This window comes from Bubalus kerabau, chromosome 17 (assembly GCF_029407905.1).
Source record: "Bubalus kerabau isolate K-KA32 ecotype Philippines breed swamp buffalo chromosome 17, PCC_UOA_SB_1v2, whole genome shotgun sequence".
Taxonomy (NCBI): Eukaryota; Metazoa; Chordata; class Mammalia; order Artiodactyla; family Bovidae; genus Bubalus; species Bubalus kerabau.
In genome coordinates, this window is record NC_073640.1 from 5,815,326 (window position 1) to 5,841,913 (window position 26,588).

Genomic DNA, 26,588 nt, shown 5'->3' on the forward strand with positions numbered 1-26,588 from the left:
GAGAGGAGAAAGGCTGAAGGAAAAGAAAGATCTCTAATTCAGTGATGGCATATCCTTATTTTTCAGCCTTACATCCTTACATTGTATCCAGGTGGAGGAGTCCAGTCAGGAGAGAAGCATGGGGCCCGGCATCACACCAGCATGGCGAGCCTCGTCTCAGCCCCTGCTCTCGGGCCCACGGTGAGCGGGCCGCGCGCTCTCTTCTCCAAAGCGGCCGAGACAGGCCTGCGAGGAACGGGCTTGGCCTTGTGGACTTCGCAGCAGAACAAAGGGAAGGCAAGTGGTATCATCCTCACCAGCCTCTCACAGGATCAACTTGTACTTTTTTTTTTAATCTTTATTTTTGAAAGGACAAACTATTAAAAGTAAATCAAATGAAATCACGTGAGATCAAGATACAAAGACAGAAATTCAGTGTAGAAAAAAGGACCTTGCTGGGAGCCAGTCGATGAGAAACACAGGAACATCTCACAGACACACAAGAGGCTCACGCAGTAAAGAGGACTGAGCTGCGGGGGCTCCCCATCACATCAGGGTTTCATTTTGCTCAGCCTGAGATCTCGCTCGATTTCAAACTGCCTGTGATCCACTCGGTCTAGAAAAGCTTTTCGTTCGATGTACCTGGAAGAAAATGAAGATGCCCGTCAGCAGACTGAGTAGGAGAAAACGCCTCCCAGGCAGCATCCCCTCTCCCCGTGGGGAAGGGCCCACCTGGCCTGGGGCTCAGCGGGCGACAGCAAATGCAAGCAGGTGACCACAGGCAGAGGGGCCGCCGCTACTCTTTCAGTAACATCCAGACCACTCATTTGGTCTAAACAAGGAACTTTCTGGTTCAGAGGTGAATAAAAGTAAAATGAAAAAGAGAAAGCAACAACTTATCAAGGGGAAGTACATTAGCGGCTGGGGGCAGGAAAACGTGCTTGTGTAGCCAGGTTTAAAGGAAAGAGCAGGGCTCAGTCAGGCCCGAGTTCGGAGCCTGACCTGGTTACACAGCAGCTGACCCTGGCGAGCGCTCACTGTCCAGGGCACCTGCCTGCTGGCGGCCCTCCCTTCCCCCCACCCGTCCCTCCTGTTCGTGTGTCCTCCACCCACATGGGGCCAGGGCACTTTCGTGGGGATGACCGAGGAGGCTTCCCTGAATTCCTCCAAGGGAATGAGGTCAAGTGCCTCTGCGCCCACGGCCCACATACTCAGGGTGCCCTCAAGGCGGGCGGCCTGCCCCTCGGCCTGCCAGGCACGGTGGGAGGGAAGCCCCAGGCTGAAGGTGGCAGGCGCCGCGGGGAGTGAGAGGTGGGATACAGCTCCATTTTTATGCACCTTCTGGCCATAAAGTGCGCTGCCATTTGCCTTGGGGGGAGAGGCTTTCTGCCAAGTAGTCTACTGAAAGAGCAAAATTGCCACTGAAAATGGGAGACATAATTGAATCTCTGTGCTAATCTTTCCTTTGTTGCACTGCGGAAAATGTGCATCTGTGATTACAAGGTCATTTCATTTGTGGTGAGCACGTTACCAGCTTAGGACCCCGTGTTCCTCGGCTGAGCTCACCCTGTGAAGGGCAGCCCACCCTCCCCGCTCTCCCGCAGGCCTGTGGCCACTAACCTTGTGCCTCACTACAGACAGGGTGGCGGCCTGGGGCCAAATCCTGACCCTGTGACTTGCTGGCTGTGTCTCTGAATAAGCCTCCTAACCTGGCTAATTCTCTTTCTTAATCTGCCAAAAAAAAAAAAAAGATAATCACCCCTACTCTGAAGGCCTGCCACAGGGATTAAATAAAATAGTGTACATACAATGCCTAGCACACAGCTCCATAAAACGGCAGTTAGAGCGGCCACCATCATTTCAGGAAGCCAGCTTCTAGAGTCAGGGTTCTGAGGGCAATCAACTCAAGAGCAGCAGTGAGCTCTCTGGTGCATGTTACGAGCATCTGTAACAACAACCTAGTCCAGGATCAGGAACTCGGCAGCTGAGTCAAAACCGCCACGGAGGGGCTGGCATGGCTGGAAAAACAAGGGCATGGCCCGCCTGTAAGCTTGACATGAGCCCTCAAGGTCAGGCTGTCAAATTTAGCCAATGAAATACACATTCACTGGCTTCAGATTCCCTGGCAGACGGGGAAGCCATTGCCGGGGGCAGAGGACCCTTTTTGATAAAAGTGAGAAAGCAGGAGAGAGAGATGGTGGCGGGAAGTGGACACACACAACAAGCTCCTCTTCCGTCCCCCACCAGGGGCCCCGCGACTCCCCAGTGGGGGCAGTGAGCCGGAACTGACTGATGGGCTGTGTCGCCCCACAACTGCCCCCCTCCACACACCAGCTCACGGGCCCGGGCTGAAGATCACAGTGGGGATCAGAGTTTTGACAGCAGCGTGCTTAACTGCCCCTACAGGTTTCCATAGGAAAAAAAGTGGGGGGGGGGGGGGCGGTGCTGTGGTTGAGAAGACTTCAGGGCATGCTTCAGGAGCCACCAGCCAGGGTCACCTGAGAGTGCGGCCCGGGGACAGAAGAGGAAGCACGAGGCTTTGAGCATTTATGGTCTTTCCTCTTTGACTTTCCTTTAAAGTAGAGGAAGTGATACTTAAATTAAGATGCTCACCAAGCATAAATAATGGCCTCACAGGTTCCTGGAAGCTGTGTCGGGTCCAGCTGACCTTGAAACCATCAAGAGCAAGGCCAGGCTGGGTGCTAAACAGGCAGGTGCAGGAAGAGTTCGGGTTTAGGGAACGCCTCAGGCAGCAGAGGGGGGCACATGTGCAGAAGGCAACTGAATTCTCAAGGGCAACCAAGACAAAGGCCATCCCGGCAGGTTTGGCGACTTCACTCCTCCATTTATATCATCTGCAGCTGCTAACAGGATCCTTGTGATGGCTTTGGGTTGCTGCCAAGAGTGGACCAGAAACCAAACTTCTATTGGACAAGCCCCTGCCAGCCTCCCCGAGATCAAAAAGGTGCCAAGGATGAGGGTCGTTCCAGCATTAACTGTGTGACTGTGGGCAGGACAGTTCATTTTTCTTCGTTGGAAAACACGAATAAGAATTACAACACCCCTCTGACAATACAGTGACACCATAAGAAGTACTTTGTAAACAATAAAACCAGAAATGGCTAATAAGCACTGTGGGCTCTGTGCTTCCCATTTCTGACCTGATGGTATCACTCCCAAGCCTCAGGAGCCGGGATAGTTGGAACAGGGACCAAGAGACCAAGTGCTCCAGAAGGAGGAAGGGCTCGCGGGGAAGGCTGGCTCTGCGAGGTGGCCCAAGAGGATGACCCATTTAAACTGAGCCTCACGAAGTTTTCAGGCCCCGTAAGCAGGTTACGGTCTCCGAGGAGAACCACCAGCTGACAAGTGCAAAGGTTCTTTTCTGGTCTGTGCCCAGCACTCCTGGGGACCAGCCTGGTTCAGCTCAGTCTACTGGGAGGAGGAGGTGGGGACATCCCTTCCTGCCACCATTCCCTATGGAGCCCAGTTAAGAGGCCGCAGCTCCTCACTTTCACTCACAAAATACGCTAACAGCACCAAAACCCAAGGTATGTGCTAAGCCTTTCCTTTCAGAACCAGGTTAGACACAATAGGCTTGGTCATCTTTTTGATCTTTCAACCCAAATTACTTTTCTGCCACCAACTTCCTTGAGATCCAGGCTGTTGAGGAGGGAAGGAAAAATGAAAGAAGACAAAAAAGCCCCGCCACACAGTCACAACCATCCACGAGAGGCCTCCGGACCTATGGTTAGGAAAAGAAAGAGTAGGGACTTCCCTGGTGGTCCAGTGGTTAAGACACTGCCCTTCCATCACAGGGGACACGGGTTCGATCCCTGGTTGGGAAATTAAGATCCCAAATGCTGAGTGGAGCGGCCAAAAAATGGGGGTGAGGTGTGGAGAAAGAGCACAGACAGCTGCAGGGAGTCTGAGTGGGCACACGAGGACATCTCGCGGCTGGTCATCACTCTGCCCCCAGCAGAGCCCGCAGGTGTTCTGTGCAGCACAAACCTGGGAAGGAAAGCGGATCAACACCAGAAAGCAACAGGCAACACAGGCACTGAGGCTGGAACAGAGCTCTGTGAGGGATGTGATGAGGCGCCTTGTTGTCCTGAGACACGCGAGTGAAAGAAGCAATCTGCCCAACATCGCCCGAGCCTTGAGGAGAGCACACCGCGGGGGCCAGAGTGAGAGGGCGCTGATTTTAATTAAGTTTCTTCTCCACTGCTCTCGTCCCATCTCACCTCAAGGCTGTGACTCTTGGGGGTCACAGAGATAGATTTTTTGAAGAAAGAAAATTATTTTCTCTGGTCTCTCCTTCACACCTCTTCAAATCACAAATACACCTGGTTTCCAATCATCACGCTCCACGACCTTCAGTTTGATTGCTGCAGCAGCCAAGACCATGCCCAGCTTCCTCTCCTTCTCTGTGCACTGATCCCTCTTCTAAGCCCGCTGGCCTCCACCTCAACAGAGTAGGAGAGACACGCGGCTGATAGCGGATACTGCCAGGGAATCTAGTAAGAGCAGTTACAGGAACAGAGGGAAGCAATGCTAGAGGCCTGAGGGCCACACGAATCTTGAAATACTGGACTGAGTTCTGGAGTGCAGGGCTCAGAGGAAAAGCAGCAAGTCTTTGCTGTGCAGCTGACCTCTTTGGTACAGGCATTTTAACCAACTTTGCTGACGGAAAAAGATGGCCGAGTGGAGATCTCATTCCGACATGCCACGTCCTTCTTTTCTGGGGGGTTAATTCTAATCCTGCTGGGTTCCAAACAAAACCACAGACGCCTGACAGCTAGCGGAATGGGCATCTAGACTGCATAACGGCTCAGCGCCTGCTCTGGGCAGATACTCTTAGAAGGTACTGGTGGTGGGGAGGTGAGCCAGACCCTGCCTTTGGAGCTTACTGCACATGAGACAAAACATGATGACTCGTACCAGTTGGCAGTGTGAGGAAGATCAAACAGAAAGATGTGATAGAGGGTTTCTAAGGTGGGGCTATGCTAGAGAGTAGAGAGCGGCACCCAAGTGACCAACAAGAGCCCACCACGGAGGAGGAACTGGGGAGGCGGATCTGAGGAGTGGAGCAGAGGCTGGGCGGCCGCGGGCAGGCAGAAGAGTAAGAGGTGGGCAGTGGATGCTCACGGAGGGCGTGTAACACCCAGTGAGGAGGTGAATGCTGACCTAAGTGCTACTGAAGGGCTTTCAGCAGGGGAAGGAGGGAAATGGTTTGCATGTTAAAAAAATCACTTTGGTTGCCACGTGGAGAAAAGAGGTACTGGACTGCAAGCAGCTGGGAGGGGCCCAAATACTTCACAGGAGAATTTTCTGTTGGACTTTTAGGACTGACTCTGAGGGTTTTCTTTCATCAGCTGAGTGGATGGGATGGTCCCCTTTTCTGAGAAGTCTGAGGAAGGAGGCTATTTATGGAAAGAAAGCAAGCCCAGGTTTCCCCTGCTGTCTGAAAGTAGTGTTCCTAGGACACCTCTCTTAGTTGACATGGTGGGAAGCAACTACCTTTTTGGTGAAAATGAAACCTCTTCAGATTTCTTTCAGTTAGGGAGAAAAGGGAGAGCATTCATGGAGGTTTTTGGTAAAAGCAAAATGGCATAGAGCAAACTCTTGAAAAGTGGGGGCTATCCGTATTTGGTTCTGGATGTTAAATTTGAGGTATGTCTTGTATATGCAAATGGAGACGTGAACTAAATGGCTGCTACAGGAGTCTTCAGCTCAGTGGGATGCTCAGGCAGGGGTAGCTTTTTGGGGACCTAAGCCACAGAATTAGTGCGCTTTCCTGGAGGAGAGAATGTGAGGACCTGCCCAGGACTTGGGCCTAGGGCCTCCTACCCTAAAGCCCAGGACTGAGGGGAGATGCCCCCAGGCTGTACAGGCCACAGCTGGTAAGTGTTCCTGAAGGCTTGGCAGGACTACACCAGGAAGGAGTTTAGAGGCACAGAGCGCCCAGCCTTCCAGTGAGGCCCTAAGCTGGGCATGGCCAGTAACGGCAGACGGGAGAAAGGAGGGGGGGAAGACTGGGGGTGAGGCGGGGGGAACCCTATCTGTAAACATGCCAGACATTCCCCAACTTATTATCTAATTCCCGTAAAAAACCCGGGAGGATACTGAAGAGTTTCTACTGCACAGATGAAGAAACGGGGGCTACAGCACATGACGGGCTGGCAGTAGGGCCAGGAGTTGAATTCAACTTCAGTTCAGTTTATTGTAAAACAGAACATACACCCAACTCCCTAGTAGCTCAGACGGTAAAGAATTCACCTGCAATGCAGGAGACCAGGGTTCAATTTCTTGGTTGGGAAGATGCCCTGGAGAATGGCAACCCACTCCAGTATTTTTGCCAGGAGAGTCCCATAGACAGAAGAGCCTGGCGGGCTACAGCCATGGGGTTACAAAAGTCAGACACGACTTAGCGACTACACCACCACCCCACCCTCGCAGTATAAAATGGGCAAGGCAGATGAATCATTATAAAGCCAGCCAAGAAACAGAGGATGAGCACCCCAGAGAAACCCAAGCTGGCCTGGGAGAGCTTGCTTTATAATGATGCACAATCAGACAGAACTAGACCGTAATGTCAGAGGAACAGAAACTTGAAAGCGGAAATGTGGGCAGGTTCACACCTGGCTGGGCTTGGGTGTTGGATACGGGTATGTGGGTGGTAGTGAGAGACACACACGTACCTCCAGAAGGCTGGCAGCATTCTGCTTCTTGACCTGGCGATGGCCTAACCATGAACTCGACACAGACATACATGTTGTGTATTCTTTTCTGACTTGCTCATTCAGAATGACCTAACGGACACACTGTTTTTGCCCATTTTTGACCTTTGTGTAAATGGAATTAAATCAATAAAATACATGGCATCATACTGCATGAACTTGTGTTATTATGTCACCAAAACTTACCCATGTTCATGGTGCCATTGCCTTCTCCTGTCTAGTACACTATTTATTGACATCTAAGCTGTTTCCTGGAGAAGGCAATGGCACCCCACTCCAGTACTCTTGCCTGCAAAATCCCATGGATGGAGGAGCCTGGAAGGCTGCAGTCCATGGGGTCGCTGAGGGTCGGACACAACTGAGCGACTTCCCTTTCACTTTTCACTTTCATGCATTGGAGAAGGAAATGGCAACCCACTCCAGTGTTCTTGCCTGAAGAATGCCAGGGACGGGGGAGCCTGGCGGGCTGCCATCTATGGGGTCGCAGAGTTGGACACGACTGAAGTGATTTAGCAGTAGCAGCAGCAAGCTGTTTCCAGTTTGGGGATGTTATTAGAAGTTCTGTTATTGAGAAGCTACCTGTCAGTATAACCCTTCTTCTCAGAGAAGTCTCTTTTTTTCTGGCTGCTCTTAAGACTTTTCTCTTTGTCTTTGGTTGTCTGTAGTTTTACCCGGCAGTGTGGATTTCTATTTTATTTATCTTGGGATTCTTTGGGTTTTAAAGTCTATAGAGGTGTCTTTCATCTTTTCCTATGCTGTCCTCTAGGAAGCTTCACTTCCCTCTTTCATATTTTTTTGTCTTTTGTCTCTCTAAAGTATATTCTGGATGATTTCTTCTGGCTCTTTTCCAGTTCATGTATGCTCTTAGATAATGATCTAACTACTATTAAATCTAACCTCTCCACTTTTAATTATGGTCATTAACATGTTCACTTCTAGAAATTTTGTTTGGGTCTTTTTCAAATCTGCTAGGGCCACTTTAAACAAAATTTTATTTATGTTTGGCTGAGCTGGGTCTCCATTACAGAGCACGGGGTGCTCACTGCTGCACAAGAGGCTTCCCCAGTTGCGGAGGTTGGGTTTCTCACTGCGGTGGCTTCTTTTGCTGCAGAGCGCAGGCTCGGAGCAGGGGTCAGTAGCTGTAGTGCACAGGGTCAGTTGCCCTGCAGCATGTGGAGCCTTCCCAGACCAGGGGTCGAACCTGTGTTCCCTGCAGTGGCAGGCAGACTCTCAACCACTGGACATAAGGGGAGTTCTAGGGCCACTTTTTATAGTTTCTTCTTCTTGTAAATATTTTCAAGTTTGTTTACTTATTTAAATACAGCAGGCATAACTGTATTAAAATCTGTATCTGCTATCTTCATTGTCTAAATTCTCTGCCAATCTGATCCCCAGATTGTGTCTGGTGTTTGCTGTGTCTGCTGTCTCTCAAGGTGCTTTGCTTCTTTTTGTGAATATTTTAATATAGCAAAATTGCTTTTAAAAGACTGGACAATAATAATTCAATACTGACCAATGTAGCTTCAAATTGTATCAAAGGTTTACAAGGGGAACAATGGCATAGAACTTACTGAAGCAGAATTACTATCAAAACACAAAAAGCACAACATAATCTTTTAACCTCAACTCTATCTTATTTTTGACTTCCCTGGTGGCTCAGACCGTAAAGCGTCTTCCTACAAAGAAGGAGAGCCGGGTTTGATCCCTGGGTCAGGAAGATCCTCTGGAGAAGGCAATGGCAACCCACTCCAGTATTCTTGCCTGGAGAATCCCATGGATGGAGGAGCGTGGTGGGCTACAGTCCATGGGGTTGTAAAGAGTCGGACATGTCTGAGCGCTTTCACTCTATCTTAATCAGGACTGTATTATAGGAATGTTTTCATCACCTGTAATCATTTTGTGTTTGTGATCTGGATTCTTATATGTGAGAACAACTTAAATATGGTGCCTGTAAAAAGGTCACAGTCTCATAACTATGGTAGAGGCCAATGATTACTCACAAGTACCTTATTCGAGATGTTATCAAATATGATCTTTCCCCCTTTTTAGTTTCAGCAGAGATCACTTTTGTTCCAGGGTAACCCTGTCTGGGATTCTCCACCCTCAAAGTAGACTCTCCCCAAATGACCTCTGCCCTCGTTGGCATCTGTGTAAGGGAATCTGGGGACCTGACCAAACAGACCTTTCAGGTTTGGCTTGTGCTCCCTGCCCTTTGACACTGTGGCACTGGGCTCACTTCTCCACAGAAATCTTGCCTGTTCTCCAGTCAGCTTTCTAGTTATGCAGGTGCTGGAAAGGCTCACCCAGCAGCTGACTATCTTGCTCTCATTTCTAAAATTTTGTTGCTGTGGTCTAGTGATTCTCAATCCTGGCTGTACATGAGAAGCACCTGAGGAGTGATTTAAAGACACTGGTATCTGTGATTTTTTTTTTTTTAAATTGAGGTACAGTTGATGCACAGTATTATATAAGTTTTAGGTGTGCTGTGCTAAGTCACTTCAGTCATGTTCGACTCTTTGCGACCCTATAGACTGTAACCACCAGGCTCCTCTGTCCATGGAATTCTCCACAGCAATTCACAATTTTTTGGCCACGCTGCATGGCTTGTGGGATCTTAGTCCCTTGACCAAGAGACAACAGGTGTCCCCTGCTGTGGAAGCAGAGTCTTAACCACTGGCCCATCAGGGAACTCCCCAGTAATGCATCATTTTTAAAGGTTATACTCCATATAGTTATAAAATATTGGCTATGTTCCCATGTAGCTTATTTATGTTTTATTTACTAGGTTTAGATCAGATCAGATCAGTCGCTCAGTCATGTCTGACTCTTTGCGACCCCATGAATCGCAGCACGCCAGGCCTCCCTGTCCATCACCAACTCCTGGAGTTCACTCAGACTCACGTCCATCGAGTCGGTGATGCCATCCAGCCATCTCATCCTCTGTAGTCCCCTTCTCCTCTTGCCCCCAATCCCTCCCAGCATCAGAGTCTTTTCCAATGAGTCAACTCTTCGCATGAGGTGGCCAAAGTACTGGAGTTTCAGCTTTAGCATCATTCCTTCCAAAGAAATCCCAGGGCTGATCTCCTTCAGAATGGACTGGTTGGATCTTCTTGCAGTCCAAGGGACTCTCAAGAGTCTTCTCCAACACCACAGTTCAAAACCATCAATTCTTCGGTGCTCAGCCTTCTTCACATCCAACTCTCACATCCATACATGACCACAGGAAAAACCATAGCCTTGACTAGACGAAGCTTTGTTGGCAAAGTAATGTCTCTGCTTTTGAATATGCTATCTAGGTTGGTCATAACTTTCCTTCCAAGGAGTAAGTGTCTTTTAATTTCATGGCTGCAGTCACCATCTGTAGTGATTTTGGAGCCCAGAAAAATAGTCTGACACTGTTTCCCCATCTATTTCCCATGAAGTGATGGGACCAGATGCCATGATCTTCATTTTCTGAATGTTGAGCTTTAAGCCAACTTTTTCACTCTCCACTTTCACTTTCATCAAGAGGCTTTTGAGTTCCTCTTCATTTTCTGTCATAAGGGTGGTATCATCTGCATATCTGAGGTTATTGATATTTCTCCCAGCAATCTTGATTCCAGTTTGTGTTTCTTCCAGTCCAGTGTTTCTCATGATGTACTCTGAATATAAGTTAAATAAACAGGGTGACAATATACAGCCCTGACGAACTCCTTTTCCTATTTGGAACCAATCTGTTGTTCCATGTCCAGTTCTAACTGTTGCTTCCTGACCTGCATACAAATTTCTCAAGAGGCAGATCAGGTGGTCTGGTATTCCCATCTCTTTCAGAATTTTCCACAGTTGATTGTGATCCACACAGTCAAAGGCTTTGGCATAGTCAATAAAGCAGAAATAGATGTTTTTCTGGAACTCTATTGCTTTTTCTATGATCCAGCGGATGTTGGCAATTTGATCTCTGGTTCCTCTGCCTTTTCTAAAAGCAGCTTGAACATCTGGAAGTTCACGGTTCACATATTACTCAAGCCTGGCTTGGAGAATTTTGAGCATTACTTTACTAGCGTGTGAGATGAGTGCAATTGTGCGGTAGTTTGAGCATTCTTTGGCATTGCCTTTCTTTGGGATTGGAATGAAAACTGACCTTTTCCAGTCCTGTGGCCACTGCTGAGTTTTCCAAATTTGCTGGCATATTGAGTGCAGCACTTTCACAGCATCATCTTTCAGGATTTGGAATAGTTCAACTGGAATTCCATCACCTCCACTAGCTTTGTTCGTAGTGATGCTTTCTAAGGCCCACTTGATTTCACATTCCAGGATGTCTGGCTCTAGGTCAGTGATCACACCATCGTGATTATCTGGGTCATGAAGACTTTTGTACAGTTCTTCTGTGTATTCTTGCCACCTCTTCTTAATATCTTCTGCTTCTGTTAGGTCCATACCATTTCTGTCCTTTATCGAGCTCATCTTTGCATGAAATGTTCCTTTGGTATCTCTGATTTTCTTGAAGAGATCCCTAGTCTTTCCCATTCTGTTGTTTTCCTCTATTTCTTTGCATTGATCGCTGAAGAAGGCTTTCTTATCTCTTCTTGCTATTCTTTGGAACTCTGCATTCAGATGTTTATATCTTTCCTTTTCTTAGATTCCACATATAAAAGGTATCATACAGTATTAGTCTTTCTCTGACTTATTTCACTAAGCATCTCACTAGGCATAATATGGGAGAAGGAAATGGCAACCCACTCCAGTGTTCTTGCCTGGAGAATCCCAGGGCCGGGGGAGCCTGGTGGGCTGCCGTCTATGGGGTTGCACAGAGTCAGACACAACTGAAGTGACTCAGCAGCAGCAGCAGCAGCAGACATAATATCCTCTAAGTCCATCCATGTTGTTGCAAATGGCAAACTTTCACTCTCTGTTGCTGCTGCTGTTGTCGTGCTGGGTCTTCGTTGTTGCATGCAAGCTTTTTCTAGCTGTGGCAGCAGGGGCTGCTCTTCCTTCGCAGGCTTCTCGTTGCAGAGCATGGGCTCTAGGGTGTGAGGGCTCCAGTAGTTGCAGCACTTGGGCTCAGTATTCATGGCTTGAGGGCCCTAAAATGTGCACGAACCCGGTAGTTGAAGCTCATGGGCACTAGAGTGTGAGCTCCGTAGCTGTGGTGCACAGGCCTAGTTGCTCCATGGCATGTGGAATCTTTACGGACCAGGGATCAAACCCATGTCCCCTGCATTGGCAGGTGTATTCTTATCTACTGTACCTCCAAGGAAGTCCAAATTTTCATTATTTATTATGGCTGAGTAGTATTCCACTGTGTATGTGTACACGTGTGCATGCACACACACTCACACCCTTGACTCTTGATTCAGCAGTGCACAGGGATGTCTTTGTCACATGAACTTTGGGAAAAACCCAGAAGATACTCGTGCTTGGCCAAGGTTAAGAACCAGAGCAACAGTTCCTTCCTTGGACTAGGGGCTGGGCCCTTAATCAGCCAGCAGGAGCCAGGAAAGGCAGTGAGTGCAGGTGTAGGGTGGGCCCTGGAGAGGGCAGGTGAGAGGAGCCAAGGCAGACCACTGCAGTCATGAAATCAGCACTGGAAAAACACCATCAGATCCGTGGAATCATCTGGCCGGGGGGGAAGGCTCAGAGATGAGGGAAAAGCAGAGAGCTGCAAAGTTCCATGCTCTTGGCTGTCCCCTAACCCAGTTATGTGATTCTCCATTGCCTGAAAAGCCCTCCTGGGGCAGATGTCCTTTTTAATCATCTTGTTTTCGCTTCCAGACATTTTTTTCTTATCTCTCCCTTATCCTCAGCAGCACCACTCCTTACTTTTACAAGACCTCTATTAACAGAAAGAACATTGTCTAACCCATATAATCAATCCTCAGAGAAGCAGTAAAGTGTGGCACACACTGGCAGTTCCTCCGCTGCCTGAGATCACCGGGCAAACACGAGAAGAGGCGGGGCTGAGCTGCCCGGGCTGAATCAGAGAGGGGAGGTTGGGGCGCGCATCAGAGACCTCCGGGTAACACTGACCCCTGCCAGTGCTTTCTCGTGGGCCTTCCTCAGATGGCTTTGGCACTTCTGCCTTTGTCCTGTGGCAAACCATCTCTGACAGACGAACTCAGAAGCCTGGTAGCTACGCAAGCTCATAACGTCATTAGAAAAAAAAATTTTTTCATATCCTGATCAGCTTCTACATTCATTCATATAGTCTTGAAACCTATCTAGAAAAATGACCCCGCCCCCCCAACAAATCTCCCACCTATCTTTATTAGAATTTAGATTATAAATAAACCTGAGCTACTACCACTTAAGCTGGGCTTGAAGAAGCACAAGCTGGAATCAAGATTGCCGGGAGAAATATCAATAACCTCAGATATGCAGATGACACCACCCTTATGGCAGAAAGTGAAGAGGAACTAAAAAGCCTCTTGATGAAAGTGAAAGAGGAGAGTGAAAAAGTTGGCTTAAAGCTCAACATTCAGAAAACGAAGATCATGGCATCTGGTCCCATCACTTCATGGGAAATAGATGGGGAAACAGTGGAAACAGTGTCAGACTTTATTTTTGGGGGCTCCAAAATCACTGCAGATGGTGACTGCAGCCATGAAATTAAAAGACGCTTACTCCTTGGAAGGAAAGTTATGACCAACCTAGATAGCATATTCAAAAGCAGAGACATTCATTGCTTCGCCAACAAAGGTCCGTCTAGTCAAGGCTATGGTTTTTCCAGTAGTCATGTATGGATGTGAGAGTTGGACTGTGAAGAAAGCTGAGTGCCGAAGAACTGATGCTTTTGAACTGTGGTGTTGGAGAAGACTCTTGAGAGTCCCTTGGACTGCAAGAAGATCCAACCAGTCCATTCTGAAGGAGATCAGTCCTAGGTGTTCTTTGGAAGGAATGATGCTAAAGCTGAAACTCCAGTACTTTGGCCACTTCATGCGAAGAGTTGACTCATTGGAAAAGACTCTGATGCTGGGAGGGATTGGGGGCAAGAGGAGAAGGGGACTACAGAGGATGAGATGGCTGGATGGCATCACCGACTCGATGGACGTGAGTCTGAGTGAACTCCGGGAGTTGGTGATGGACAGGGAGGCCTGGCGTGCTGCGATTCATGGGGGCGGGAAGAGTCGGACACGACTGAGCGACTGAACTGAACTGAACTGAAAGCCCTTAGCAGAACACCTGTCAGTGTCACTTAAAGGTGTGTATTAAGTGGTAGTTCAGTTCACTTCAGTCCAGTCGCCCAGTCGTGTCCGACTCTTCGCAACCCCATGAATCGCAGCACGCCAGGCCTCCCTGTCCATCAACAACTCCCGGAGTTCACTCAGACTCACGTCCATTGAGTCGGTGATGCCATCCAGCCATCTCATCCTCTGTCGTCCCCTTTTCCTCCTGCCCCCAATCCCTCCCAGCATCAGAGTCTTTTCCAATGAGTCAACTCTTTGCATGAGGTGGCCAAAGTACTGGAGTTTCAGCTTTAGCATCATTCCTTCCAAAGAAATCCCAGGGCTGATCTCCTTCAGAATGGACTGGTTGGATCTCCTTGCAGTCCAAGGGACTCTCAAGAGTCTTCTCCAAGGCTTTATGTGTCTCATTTTATTGTGCTCCACTACATTGCATGTGCAGATACTGTTTTTGTACAAACTGCAGGACTGTGGCGATTTTGTATTGTCAGATGATTGTTAGCATTTTGTAGCAATAAAGTATTTTTAAATTAGGTATGTACATTGTGTTCTACATATAATCTTTGCACAGTAACAGATTATCAGTATAGTATGAACATAACTTATGTGCACTGGGAAACCAAAAAATTCCCATGAAGGTTTTATTGTGTTATCTGCTTCATCGTGTTGGTCTGGAACTGAACCTGCAGTACCTCTGAGGTCTGCCTGTGCTATATACTTATACGTATGATACACAGATCACAAGTTTTGTCTCACGACAGCCTCACTACCACCAAGGGTGGTACTATTACCACAGTTTTACTGGCAAAAGAGCTGAGCCTTAGGGATGCACACGAACTACAGGGAGAGCCCTTGCTGGCGAGGGGCAGGGTTACCGGGCCGTCCGCCGGGCCACGCGCCTATCTCTGTGAGGGGGCTGGGCCACACGCGCCTCTCTCTGTTGCGGGTGGGGGCGCCTCTCTCTATGACCGGGGAACACCAGGCCGACGGCCGGGTCACACGCCTGTGTGTGTGTGTTGGCGGTGGGGGGGGGGGTGCCGGGCAGTCCACTAGGCCGTGTGCGCCTCTCTCTGTGAGGGGTAGGGGCCTACAGGCCGTCCGCCGGGCCACGTGTCTCTCTGTTGGGGGGAGGGCAGGCGCCGGGCCGTTGGCCGGGCCACGCGGGCATGCGGGAGGGAGTGGACTCAGAGCCATGGAGCCACTTCTGCAGTCACTTTGTTTTTGGCTCCTTCTGAGGTTCTTAAGAAAGCACTGAAAACCGTTTCTCCTGGGATATGCCTGTGCACAGTTTATGGACATCCTCTTTGTACTGCGAAGTGAAGAGGAGGGTACACGTGATAGTCAGATGCTGTCTGAGGGCTGGTGTGTCACACAGGTTGAAACCAAGGGCGAAGGCCCGCCCGGGCCATGACGACCCAAACAAAAGTCCCACAACAATGTGACAACATCTAGGCGCTCTACTGGCTCTGCGTTTGATGCACTGAGTTTGCCCGGCTTCTCAGAAGACCAAATAATTCGGATGCGGCCAAGGCTGATATGGTGAGCCAGATCCGACCACATGAACGAAGGAGGTGACTTACAGTTCACGGGAGCCGCACGTCAGCAGATTCAGTGTGGTAGCCATGCCTGTTCCCCAGGGAGTTGCTGCTCGTGCCCTCCCACCTCCTGCCCATCACCTCAGTGTTTCCCTCGCTGGAGGGACATGCCCACATGACAGCAGAGCTTCAGCAACAAAGCAGAGCACTCACATTTTTCATTTCACCATGAAAAGCTCCCGCCTACTTACGTTGGGTGGTGTGTGTACAAAGAGCTCTCCCAGGGTTTCGAGGGTTTCAGAGGAACACAATGTGCTGGTTCTTACCCCTCCTTCCCTCGGTTGTGGATGGCTAGCTCTTCGCCAATGCCCTCTTCCTCCTTGAAGCTCTCCCAGTCCAGCTTGGACTTCTCTAGGGTGCTCATCTTCTGCTTCTTGGCTCCGATTTTCCCCAAAAGGCTGCTCATGCCACTTGATCTTTTTAACCTAAGGAAAGCAAAAACATGAAACATGTAGTATGTACAAGCTCTAATCTCTTGATTAATGGTTTTTCTGACTGGCATGGGGCTCCCTAAATTCAAGCTACGCATCTTAATGGAAGCCATGTTTGCATCCAGGGTACTTCCTCTCTGGTGAGGAGAACACAGTGAAGAGACCAGAATTCTAATACGCTTTTCCTGCTTAATACCTCCGACCACTCTAACGAGCTGGGGATAGGAGATCCTAAAGACCTCTCTTTGGTGTGTATGACGGACAGGCCTCTGCCTGCAAGGAGGGAGAAGTCCAGCATGATTCAGTCTTGGTTTTAGAATCACATGCCGTGGTTCATATTTCAACTTGAACCATATGACTTTAGGCGAGTTATTTAACTATCAATACATCTGCCTCGGTTTCCTAATCCGCAAAATGAACACTCACTCACAGGGCACTATATCTTTTCTGTGTAAAGTGCTTAAGACAGCACCTGGCACAGAGTGAAGGTGCAGCGTGAATGTAGCCACCTGTATCGCTGTCATCATCTGCGCATTAAGCCCCAGGGAACCCTTTCAGGACAGCGAGAACCAGATCCCAACACTGATGAGCAAGAAGTCATAATAGCTTTAAAAGACTCTTAAGATCGTTTCCTTTCAACTCCTGTGAGTCAGGACCCTGGTTTTTCCCAGGAGGTGGAGAACATTCCTCACCCCGAGAGCAAGGAATGTACAGCCTGTGCTCTGCTTGCTGGTGATGCTATCACGGACGGCGGGAGAAACCCCACATGCCCAAGTTCAAGTCCTGGCAGGTCGCATGTTTCCAGTCAGTGTTAAATGTGTGAGCTCAAATAAGCAAAACAGACTGCAGCTAGTAAGACGGTTCTACAAGAAGAAGGAATTACAGAAGGAACATGGCTTTTGGTCTCTTCAGAAAGTAAAACAAGTTATATACCAGCATACAGAAAATTAGAAATCATTTTCTGCTTTACTGGGATATGCAACAGAGTTAAAACATTTAAAAACTCTATGAGCTAACATCACAAGGCCTACCGATAACACTGGTAATAGTACCCTCACTTGTCTAGAAGGCTAATTCTCCAAGTGCTTTTCATAGCCATTTTCTCATCTTATTCTCCCTAACGCCTGTGAAAAAGGAGCACCGAGTCTCAGAGGTGGAGGAGGAACCTTCGAGGTGATCTTGACTCACCAACTATTCTGAAGTCCCACCTCCCTGCAGCACAGTGCCGGGGAGGGACAGCTTACTACCTCTGCCCTGGAGAGAGGCGACAGGCCAGTGTCCACAGTGAACACAAGACTCTAGGGGCTGGACAATTACCTTCCACATTCTCATTCTGTTTATACTGGTGGAGGGGATGTTAGCTTCCCTGTCGTGGTCATACCCTACTATATGCTGTCAGCTTAAGATCAACTCAGAAGAGGCTGGGCAGGCGTCACTGTCCTCACTTTGAGTTAGACAAATAAACCAAGAGTAGAGAGGTTAGATGATACAGAAAGGTCAAACCATCAGCAGATGCAGATCCAGGATAAAACAAGGCTTTTCTGGCCCTCAGTGTCGTGCGCTGTGCTCTCACCTCTAGTGTGTGTATTTACTTGAGAGATTTTCTAATGGCTACTTTGTTCCCAATTTGCTTATGAATTTTCCAAACAGTTTTTAATGAGCTTTCAATTCATACTCAGATAACTCAGTCCCTACAGCAGTCTCTCCATCCACACACAGACTATATTTTACCAGGAACAGAGCATGAGTGTGTGCTTGGTCACTCAATGATGTCCACCTCTGTGCGACCCCATGGACTGTAGGCCACCAGGCTCCTCTGTCCATGGGATTCTCCTGGCAAGAATACTGGAGTGGGGTGCCATTTCCTTCTCCAGGGGATCTTCGTGACCCAGGGATTGAACGTGTGTCTCCTGCATTGCAGACGGTGATATTTTACCAGGACAGAGCATGAGGGGGGATAAGGAAACTTAATACGGCTCCAATGTTTCCACTTCTCACATGCTGCACTATACTGGCTCTCAGTTTTATTTTCTCTCACCTGGATAATTCAGCAGCCTCTTCACTTGTCTCTCTGACTTTTATCTTGTCCCATCACTCACCTGTTCCGTCCTGGCATTGATCCTATTAATATATGCTGTCTTCAGAGTGAGTTTCCTAAAATACACATCTTATCACATCTTTCTGTTTAAGTATCTCCTCCCTGACCCCCAACTGCTCTTACGATAAAGTCTAAACGCCTTCACTCTTGAAGTTCTTCCTGACCTTCTCTCACCACATCTCCCTTTGCAGCCAAAGCTCCAGCCACACCATCCCGACCGTGCAGTTTACCTCTCTGGTCTTGTCTCAGCTGGGAAACCACTTCCTGCACGAGGCTTTCCCAGCCCTTCCTGCACTCTCTGGATTAGACACCTCCTGCTGGAGCTTCAAGAGCGCCCCGGTTCTCTTCCGTTGCAGCCCTGCTCCTGTACACGTGCCTGAGGGACTCCACTCTCAGCTGCGGCCACACCGGTCAGCTCTAAGGACCCTGAGGTCAGCTCAGGGCCACTGTTGACACCTCACCAAAACCGTATACCTGCAGGCTTCTCGTTTCTGGCCACAGGACCTCCTACAACCCTGTCCACATGTCACAGGCACTGTGGTGGAATGACTGTGGGGAGCTGGTGGCTAAGCAGGCCAAGCTCTTGTGCTCACACAGGCGGCTCCAGGAGGCACACTGAATGCTCCTCAGAAGTCCCTGTGACGCGGAGCCCTTGTGGCCTTGGGCACACACACATGCCTGTACTGGCTTGTCCCCCTCCCCGGCCTCACCTCCCCTGCTCCCTCAACTCTTGCTTCTTGAGACACCTTCCCAAATAAGCTACCTGCATGCAAAGCCTTCCCCAAGGGTCTGCTTTGACGGGAATCTAACAAAGATGCTCAGGAGAAACACGACTTGCCCTGTGCCAGCTCTGTATGGTGTGGATACTTCAGTTCTGGGTTTCCAAATTTCTCTCCAGCACGTGGATATAGTTGCCAACAGCAACAGTGTTACCTGGATCACAGAACCAACTAGTGGGAGAGGATTAGACTTTTTTAGAATAAAAGGTATTCAGAATACTTCTAAATTAGGAAATTCTAAGGGGAGAAAACAGTGTCAGACTTTATTTTCTTGGGCTCCAAAATCACTGCAGATGGTGACTGCAGCCATGAAATTAAAAGACGCTTACTCCTTGGAAGGAAAGTTATGACCAACCTAGATAGCATATTCAAAAGCAGAGACATTACTTTGCCAACAAAGGTCCGTCTAGTCAAGGCTATGGTTTTTCCAGTGGTCATGTATGGATGTGAGAGTTGGACTGTGAAGAAAGCTGAGTGCCGAAGAATTGATGCTTTTGAACTGTGGTGTTGGAGAAGACTCTTGAGAGTCCCTTGGACTGCAAGGAGATCCAACCAGTCCATTCTAAAGGAGATCAGTCCTGGGTGTTCTTTGGAAGGAATGATGCTAAAGCTGAAACTCCGGTACTTTGGCCACCTCATGCGAAGAGTTGACTCATTGGAAAAGACTCTGATGCTGGGAGGGATTGGGGGCAGGAGGAGAAGAGGACGACAGAGGATGAGATGGCTGGATGGCATCACCGACTCGATGGACATGAGTTTGGGTGAACTCCGGGAGTTGGTGATAGACAGGGAGGTCTGGCGTGCTGCAATTCATGGGGTGGCAGAGTCGGATACGACTGAGTGACTAAACTGAACTGAACTGAAGGGGAGGAATTTCCACTTACATTTGCCAATCAGTTCTCAGCAACTCAGGATCCCCCATTTTATCTGGGCAACACCATGACTTTGTACACATCTCTTCCCCTTAGCCTACAGCTCTGATGGCGTTACCAGAATACACCATCTTTTCAACAACAGGAAAATGATTTTTGCACATAGCAGTGAAGAGGGTGCTAGAAAAGGAAAACAGTCACAATCCCCCTTTGCCTTGTTCACCAGTAAACATCAGCAAAATGTCACCTGTTCTATTACGCTTTATGGAAAAGCTTCCAGGTCCGCCTGCACAGGATCATTAACACAGTGTATGATTTCCTAATTTGATGGCCTCAAAAGCAAAATTACCCACCTTTTATTTGAGGCTAAAGCAAAGTGAACGACACATTTACAGCAGTAGCCGAAACACTTGGCGGCCTCATCACTGAGACCAGCACCTCTCCTGGAGTCTGGCATGTGGGGTCTCATACTCGCTTCCCATCTTGAAACAGGGCTGCAGTGGCACAGTCCTGGCGTCAGTCCATCGCAGCCTTTAGGAAGGCAGATCGACCCTGACCTTGGCCCCCTCTCTGCTGTGAAGGTTCATCCATCAGGCTTTCAGGAAAGCTGAGGCAGGCAGCAGCCGACAGCTTCTGGGCTGCGGCTGGGAGCCGTCTCTGCCCCGCTGGGAAATGCACAGCACGCCGTGCCCTACACGCCCCACCTCACAACAGCGGCTGGGCTAGGAGACGGTGAGCCGGCACTACGTCCCACAGGCACTGAGCAGCTGTGTACTGGGCAACCAGGGAAAGGGGGACTCCTAATTCCCTTGCTGACCTCTCTGCTGTCAGCAGGAACCCGAGCAGCTTCAGGCATCACAGTTTGTTCTGGATCCTAAGCCATAAGGGCAAGAGACTACCAGAAAGTTGGCTCTGACAGCTCAACCCCTTCCCCAGCTGCAGACTTTCCAGTCTTGGTTCTAAAGTGGGGTGAGCTGTGTCACAGAAACCACATTCAAGAGAACCCTCACCCACCTTTAGAGGCCGAAGCTCACAGGGGGCCTCTGCACTTGCTCCCTCAGAATGCATCCAGAATGTTATATTCAGACACGTCTAGAATATTGCTGCCAAGATGTTTTCCACGTAATGCATGACATTTCAACCACCTCCTCCTGCTCTGCTGACCTTATGACCATATGCTTGGTGTGAACACTAGTCCCATCTGAGGAGCACGGCCGTCACTCTAGCCAGTTGGCCTCTGTGCCATCATGGTGTGGCTGAGCGCGCAGCGTGCTGGTGAGAGACCCTCACTAAGCCTTCGCTTCTGTGCGTTCTGTCCACCCCCCATCAGTCAGCAATTACCGCAATTCCCGTCTGGCCACGCCAAGCCTGCTGACCTGCCCCAACACCAGACACCAGCCAAGACCTCACAAAAGAAGATTCAGAACCTCAGAAAAGTAAAAAGGATAAAAGGGCAAAACGACTGTTGTCTTTTTCCTTTCTGAATTCAAAGTTTACAATGATAATCTGCTAGAACTTATGCTGCCTTTTAGCCCCTGAAATGTAGGTTTAACAAAATCCATTGTAACTAAATGATAAAGTCCATCCTGTTAAGTCTGTTATAAAGATATTAAAGTAACATGTTTTCTTTGTTCCAGTCCCATGAACATGGACACAGATTCACCCAACTGATCTGTTCCATAGCAAAAGCATTGCTTTATCTGGCCATGTTCAGTGAAGCTCTGTATCCTGCTATTTATTTATAAGATGTACTGGAAAGGAGCTGGAAAAATAACTTCTTAAACAGAAATAGAAAGGATGACAGGATACAGCAACTGGTTCTCAAGAAAGAGTGGGAACATCTTTCCCATGATCTTTAAAATCAGCCTCAGGCGCCCAGTGGTCCCACAGAATAGAATTTGAGGTTTGGGAATGAATTTAGAGTCCATTCGTTCATTGGACACATCCGACAGAGATTACTCAGAAATTACTGTACACCAGACAGTGTTCTTGGAACTAGGGATTGATACAAAAATATATAAAGCATAATTCCTGGCTTCTAGGAGAAAATCTGGTGGAGGAGATGATTATACCAAAAAATTGTGACCAAATACTATTAGGGTATGAAAGAAGGAGCAGCTGAGAGGCTGGCTAATGCAAGCTCTTTGTTTTAGAGATGCGTTAACTAAACTCTAAGAAGGTTAAGAAATCTGCCCAGGTGCACAGTGAGAGAGAGACCTGGGTCAGCACTTAGTGCTGTGATCACCCTGCTGATATGAGATGAGGACAGCTCCCCTTTGGCCGTCCCTGCCACACTCCAGTTTCACTGCTGATTTTGGGGGGTTGGGGGAATATTCTTATCTTCCCTGTTGTCTTGGAGCTCACTGCACATAGGGCCCATGTCTACTCATTCTTGGCTCACTCAGCATCGTACAAAGCCTTGCCATGGTATGTGATCACTACATGTTTAATAGGATTTGACAGTGGGCAAATGAATTTTCTCTTATAACAGAAGTTTTTAACACTACATTTGAACCAACAGCAAAGAAAAGGAAGCTCCAAAATTGAACCAGCAAGGACAAGGTCAACACAAGTGCATGTGAGAGCCACTGACCTCTACTTGGAACCTCCACACACATAGCCCAGCTCGAGTCTATGCCTTCCGGCTCACAACTTGCTTAACCACTAAAATGCAAATTATTTGGAGCTAAGATTTCTTGGCAGAGATAAGCAGTTTCCTTAGTATTTGGCATCTGTTTACAAGGCAGGAGTGAACTTTTCGCAGCTCACCCATGGTCTAAGAGCCATACAAAGGTCTGGAACTGGCATGGTTCTTCCTGAGAAATGCGAAGAAAGTTTATGATTGAAATTCTTCAGTGACAGCCGTCTGCCTGTTCTCTTGAAGATCATCTTTGGATTAAGCTGAAATCCCTAAGAATGAGAAGTAAAGCCCCAGTCCCTGGGCCAATTTCACTCCCCACCTGTGCAAGTCTCTAAGTAATCTTCCCAAAGCCCAAGACCAGACGACTCAAGGAAATGGACTGGAAGCCAGTGGCACATTAGGAAAAGAGTTTAAATCCCATTCACTTCCCAACATTGTATTGCCAGTATTCTATGGGACATTGGGCTCAGTAGAGTGGAAAACCAGAAATATTGACATTGATACACTGCCAGCCAAAAAAAAAAAAAAAAAACAGAAAAAGAAAAAAGGCGTCTACCAGCAAAAGGTGAAATAAAAGCTGGCAAGAAGTAGCAGCTTCATAGTTTTTGTACAAATAGAAAACGGTCTGCTAACTCTGTTTTATTGATCTTATGCCAATCCAAGAGTAAAAGAAGTTAAGTTTTGTCTGATTTGATTTCAGCTGCTCTCCATCTTTACAGCATGTCTGTGAAAGCTAGGTGATGATTTTGGTAGCAAAACCCCTGAATTCGAAGCTCTTCTTCTGCTGCTGCTGCTAAGTCACTTCAGTCATGTCCGACTGTGCGACACCATAGACAGCAGGGATTCTCCAGGCAAGAACACTGGAGTGGGTTGCCATTTCCTTCTCCAATGCATGAAAGTGAAAAGTGAAAGTGAAGTTACTCAGTCGTGTCCGACCCTCAGCGACCCCATGGACTGCAGCCTACCAGGCTCCTCCATCCATGGGATTTTCCAGACAAGAGTACTGGAGTGGGATGCCACTGCCTTCTCCGTAAGCTCTTCTAAAATACGTTATTACAGAAAGCCCTTTCCAAGTTTTTCTTCCCTATCTGTTAAGCACAGGACTGTTTTGCTTGCTGGGAGGACTATTTTAGCTGACTTGGTTCTATTTAAATGAGCAGCCCTTCCTACAGAAGACACACCATCCCTCCACAGTCAGCTCTCCTCAAAGCAGTAGGAGTCCTGTAACTGCACAGTCTCTGGTCTCTCTTATGATCAAGGTCAAGTATTTCTGAGACAAGTAACTTGTGGCTGGAGACTCTCAAACAACACTGAAATGGACTTATTCTCTGGGACAGCTAACTGAGCAGCTGGGCAGCAGTTTATTAGCCTCATATGCCAAGAGAAAGTTAATGCCCCTCTTTGTGAAGCACAGTCCTCCGCTGGTCTATTGTTCTGCTGAAACCAGCTCAGTGGGCTTGGGACCCTTGCCACAGAAGGCAATTGTTTGTTTTTATTGTTGTTTGTTTTCATTAATCTGCCTAGTTCAGACCTTTCAGGGCGGGTCAAAGTTAGACAAGCATTAGGAAAGAATGGGTCCTTTTCCACACCAATCCTTGGCGCACATGAGGCCTTTGCAGTGCTTAGTTCACACACTTAATGCAGAGAAAAATGCTGTATGAAGATGTAAAAGGCCTGCGTTGTCAGGCGGGTGGGTGAGCTCTAGAGCACCCAGTCTGCTCCTGCTTCTGCGAGATGGAATGTGATGGCACAAGGAGGCCAGCGTGGTCTGCTGAGAACTTCCCCTCAACTTTCCAGTTTCAAAATGTCAAACTGACAGAAAAGTTGAAAGCAGAGAACAACTATTTATCTAAATACTCTTCACTGCAATAGCGTCTGCCTCCAATGCGGGAGACCTGGGTTCGATCCCTGGGTCGGGAAGATCCCCTGGAGAAGGAAATGGTAACCCTCTGCAGTATTCTTGCCTGGAGAATCCCATGGATGGAGAAGCCTGGTAGGCTACAGTCCACAAGTTTGCAAAGAGTCGGACACGACTGCGACTTCACTTTCACTTTACCATTTTGCCACATTTGCTTTCTCTCTCTCTCCCTCTCTCTATATATACACATTTTCTTTTTGGGGGGTGATTCATGCCCCATCACCTCTGGGTGTAAGAAAGTCTCCAAAAAGTGAAAAAGCAGTAACTGGAGAAAGGCCAGGGGTTATGATCATCAGCAGGGTCCTAGACTAGAACTGCCAACGGTGAGCAAAGAGTCCCTGGCCAACACAGAAGCATTCACCTTGATATCTGGATTCTCTTCTCAAGGGTCAGAGGCTCGGTGTGCAGAGGGTTAAGTGAAGTCAGTGCAAAGTCAGTGGCAAAGAAAAACCCTTTGGGCTGCTCACCAGGCCTTGAGGAAATGATAGTTTTCTGTTTCCCTTCTCCTTTGTCCCACTCCCATGTGGTTTCATCTGATTCCCTGGGAAAGAGATAATGCCACATCCCTTCCTGCCTCTGCTCTGGAACTTCCTTCCTCACACCATTCCCATGGCAGGGCCCAGGGCAGACAGGGGAGAGCCGCCACCACGTTAGAGCAGTTGGGGCCTGAAGCAGGCCAGGGGGCTCTCCAAGGAGGAAATGTTCTATTTACTGGGAGTGAGGATTATGCCTGGGGGGGAATAGAGGCCTCTCCCCAGAGGTGCTGCTGTTGCTTTAATTTGCATGATCAGGCGCAGCTGGGGAGAATAATGTACTGACCAACACAAACAGACCATTTACATTTCTGAGACAGACTTTTAAAGAAATTATTAAATACAGCTCCTAACAAAGCCCATAATGGCATTTTTCTTTAGGCAAACCCTGAGAGCTCAACTGAGGCAGGCACAGCTTGTTTTCCAGACACTGCTTCCATCTGGGCACCAACCAGTCACAGCCCTGGGGCAGAGGCGAGATGAGCAGAGCGAGCCCCTCTGGGGGGACGCTCTGGAGCCTCCCTGAGACGGAGTCAGGCCAGGCGGCTCCAGACTACCCGGACTACCCGCCGGGGCTGAGGGCAGGAGCCCCGCTCACCCTGACCGGTCTGATCCCGGCAGGAGAAGAGCGCCTCTCCCAGAGACAGCAGCCAGTGAGAAGCAAAGTGTGGAGCCCGGAAGACAAATGCGCCTGACTGGGCTGTTCTGGCTAACTGCTGACTGGGGAGTTGGCGTGCTTTCTCAGACCTCAGCATTATGCTTTCTTTGACTTCCAGCTTGCTTTTTCTCAGGCAGGTCTCTCTCTCTTCATGAAAATGTCTGAGGATGTCAACATAAAATACGTTTTAAAGTCTTGGCCACTTCCCAGGTTGAGATCAAATTAGAGTCTCAGGATGTGGGGGTGCACTCAGTCAGATCAGGGAGCGTTCACTGAAGAGTCATGCCTGTGCTCCTTTCTAGAAATGTGTGGGCACATTAACCACAAGGCTTCAGATGAAACACCATGAGTTAGCTAGCATATATCTTGCAAAATTACTCCCCCTCCATCCCTCAACTTCTCACTGCTACTAAACAAGCATGCTAAATTGCAAATGAGGAGGATATGAACGCTGGACACAGCTTGATTCCTGACACCTCGCAGTTCTGTCTGGAGAGGGGTGTGCTTGACGGTCCTCTCATTAGATGAGGCTGAGTGGTGACGCAGGTTGTGTTCTTGCACCTGGCTTGCCTCGGGGTCCCTGACTCCAGACAGCTCTCCATGTGGCAGCTGCAATGTCTGGTGCTCACTCCCTGGCCAGGGGATCTCCTCTGGCCTCCCAGAAGGTGCTGTCCTGCTCACTCAAAGGGCAACTCAATGAGGCCCAGACCCCAACCTGTTCCCCTCCCAGGGCAGCGCCTGTCTTCAAAAAGCCAGGACGCACCATCATCCACAGTTTTCCCATTGTCACAGCACCCCTCACAATCCAGGATTCAGAGTCCTTGGGAAGCAATTACCTGCAAAAGGGTGATCAAAAGAAGGGGGTTGTTTCCAGCCTGAGCCCGAGATGTCACTTCGCTAAAGCAATGCAATGGATTTCAATAAAGAGGAATATCTGTTCCCACGTAGTCTGGTAGAGAAAGCAGAACACTTTCTTTTTCACTGCACTCAGGAAATGGTTTTCATATATGTTAACCGCAGCTGGGTAATCTGTATAACCACAACATAGCTTCTCTTTAATAAATAGAAGATTTTTAAGCACTGCATCACCAACCACCAAAAACAATTCCCACCCTCCATCTCTAAGGCAAGAAAAAATGATAAGGCTAAGTAGAGTCTCTTTCCTTAATCTGCCAGTCAGGGGTTGC

The 26,588-nt window shown here is 48.6% G+C and overlaps 1 protein-coding gene across 2 annotated transcripts in view; it reads right to left on the minus strand.

Moving 5' to 3' along the window:
- Positions 1-314: 314 nt before the first annotated feature.
- CFDP1 (craniofacial development protein 1) overlaps positions 315-26,588 on the minus strand; it is a 105,702-nt gene continuing 79,428 nt past the window's right edge. Inside the window, exons 6-8 of one of the 2 annotated variants that reach the window (XR_008704512.1) lie at positions 15,738-15,896; positions 712-827; positions 315-621 (exon numbers count right to left, since the gene is read on the minus strand). Coding sequence is in view for 1 of the 2 variants with exons in the window: in XM_055554043.1 (XP_055410018.1) it covers positions 531-621; positions 15,738-15,896 (250 nt within the window). In the remaining variant the exon portion in view is untranslated. The remainder of the gene's footprint in view (positions 622-711; positions 828-15,737; positions 15,897-26,588) is intronic. The other variant, XM_055554043.1, reaches the window with a different exon arrangement.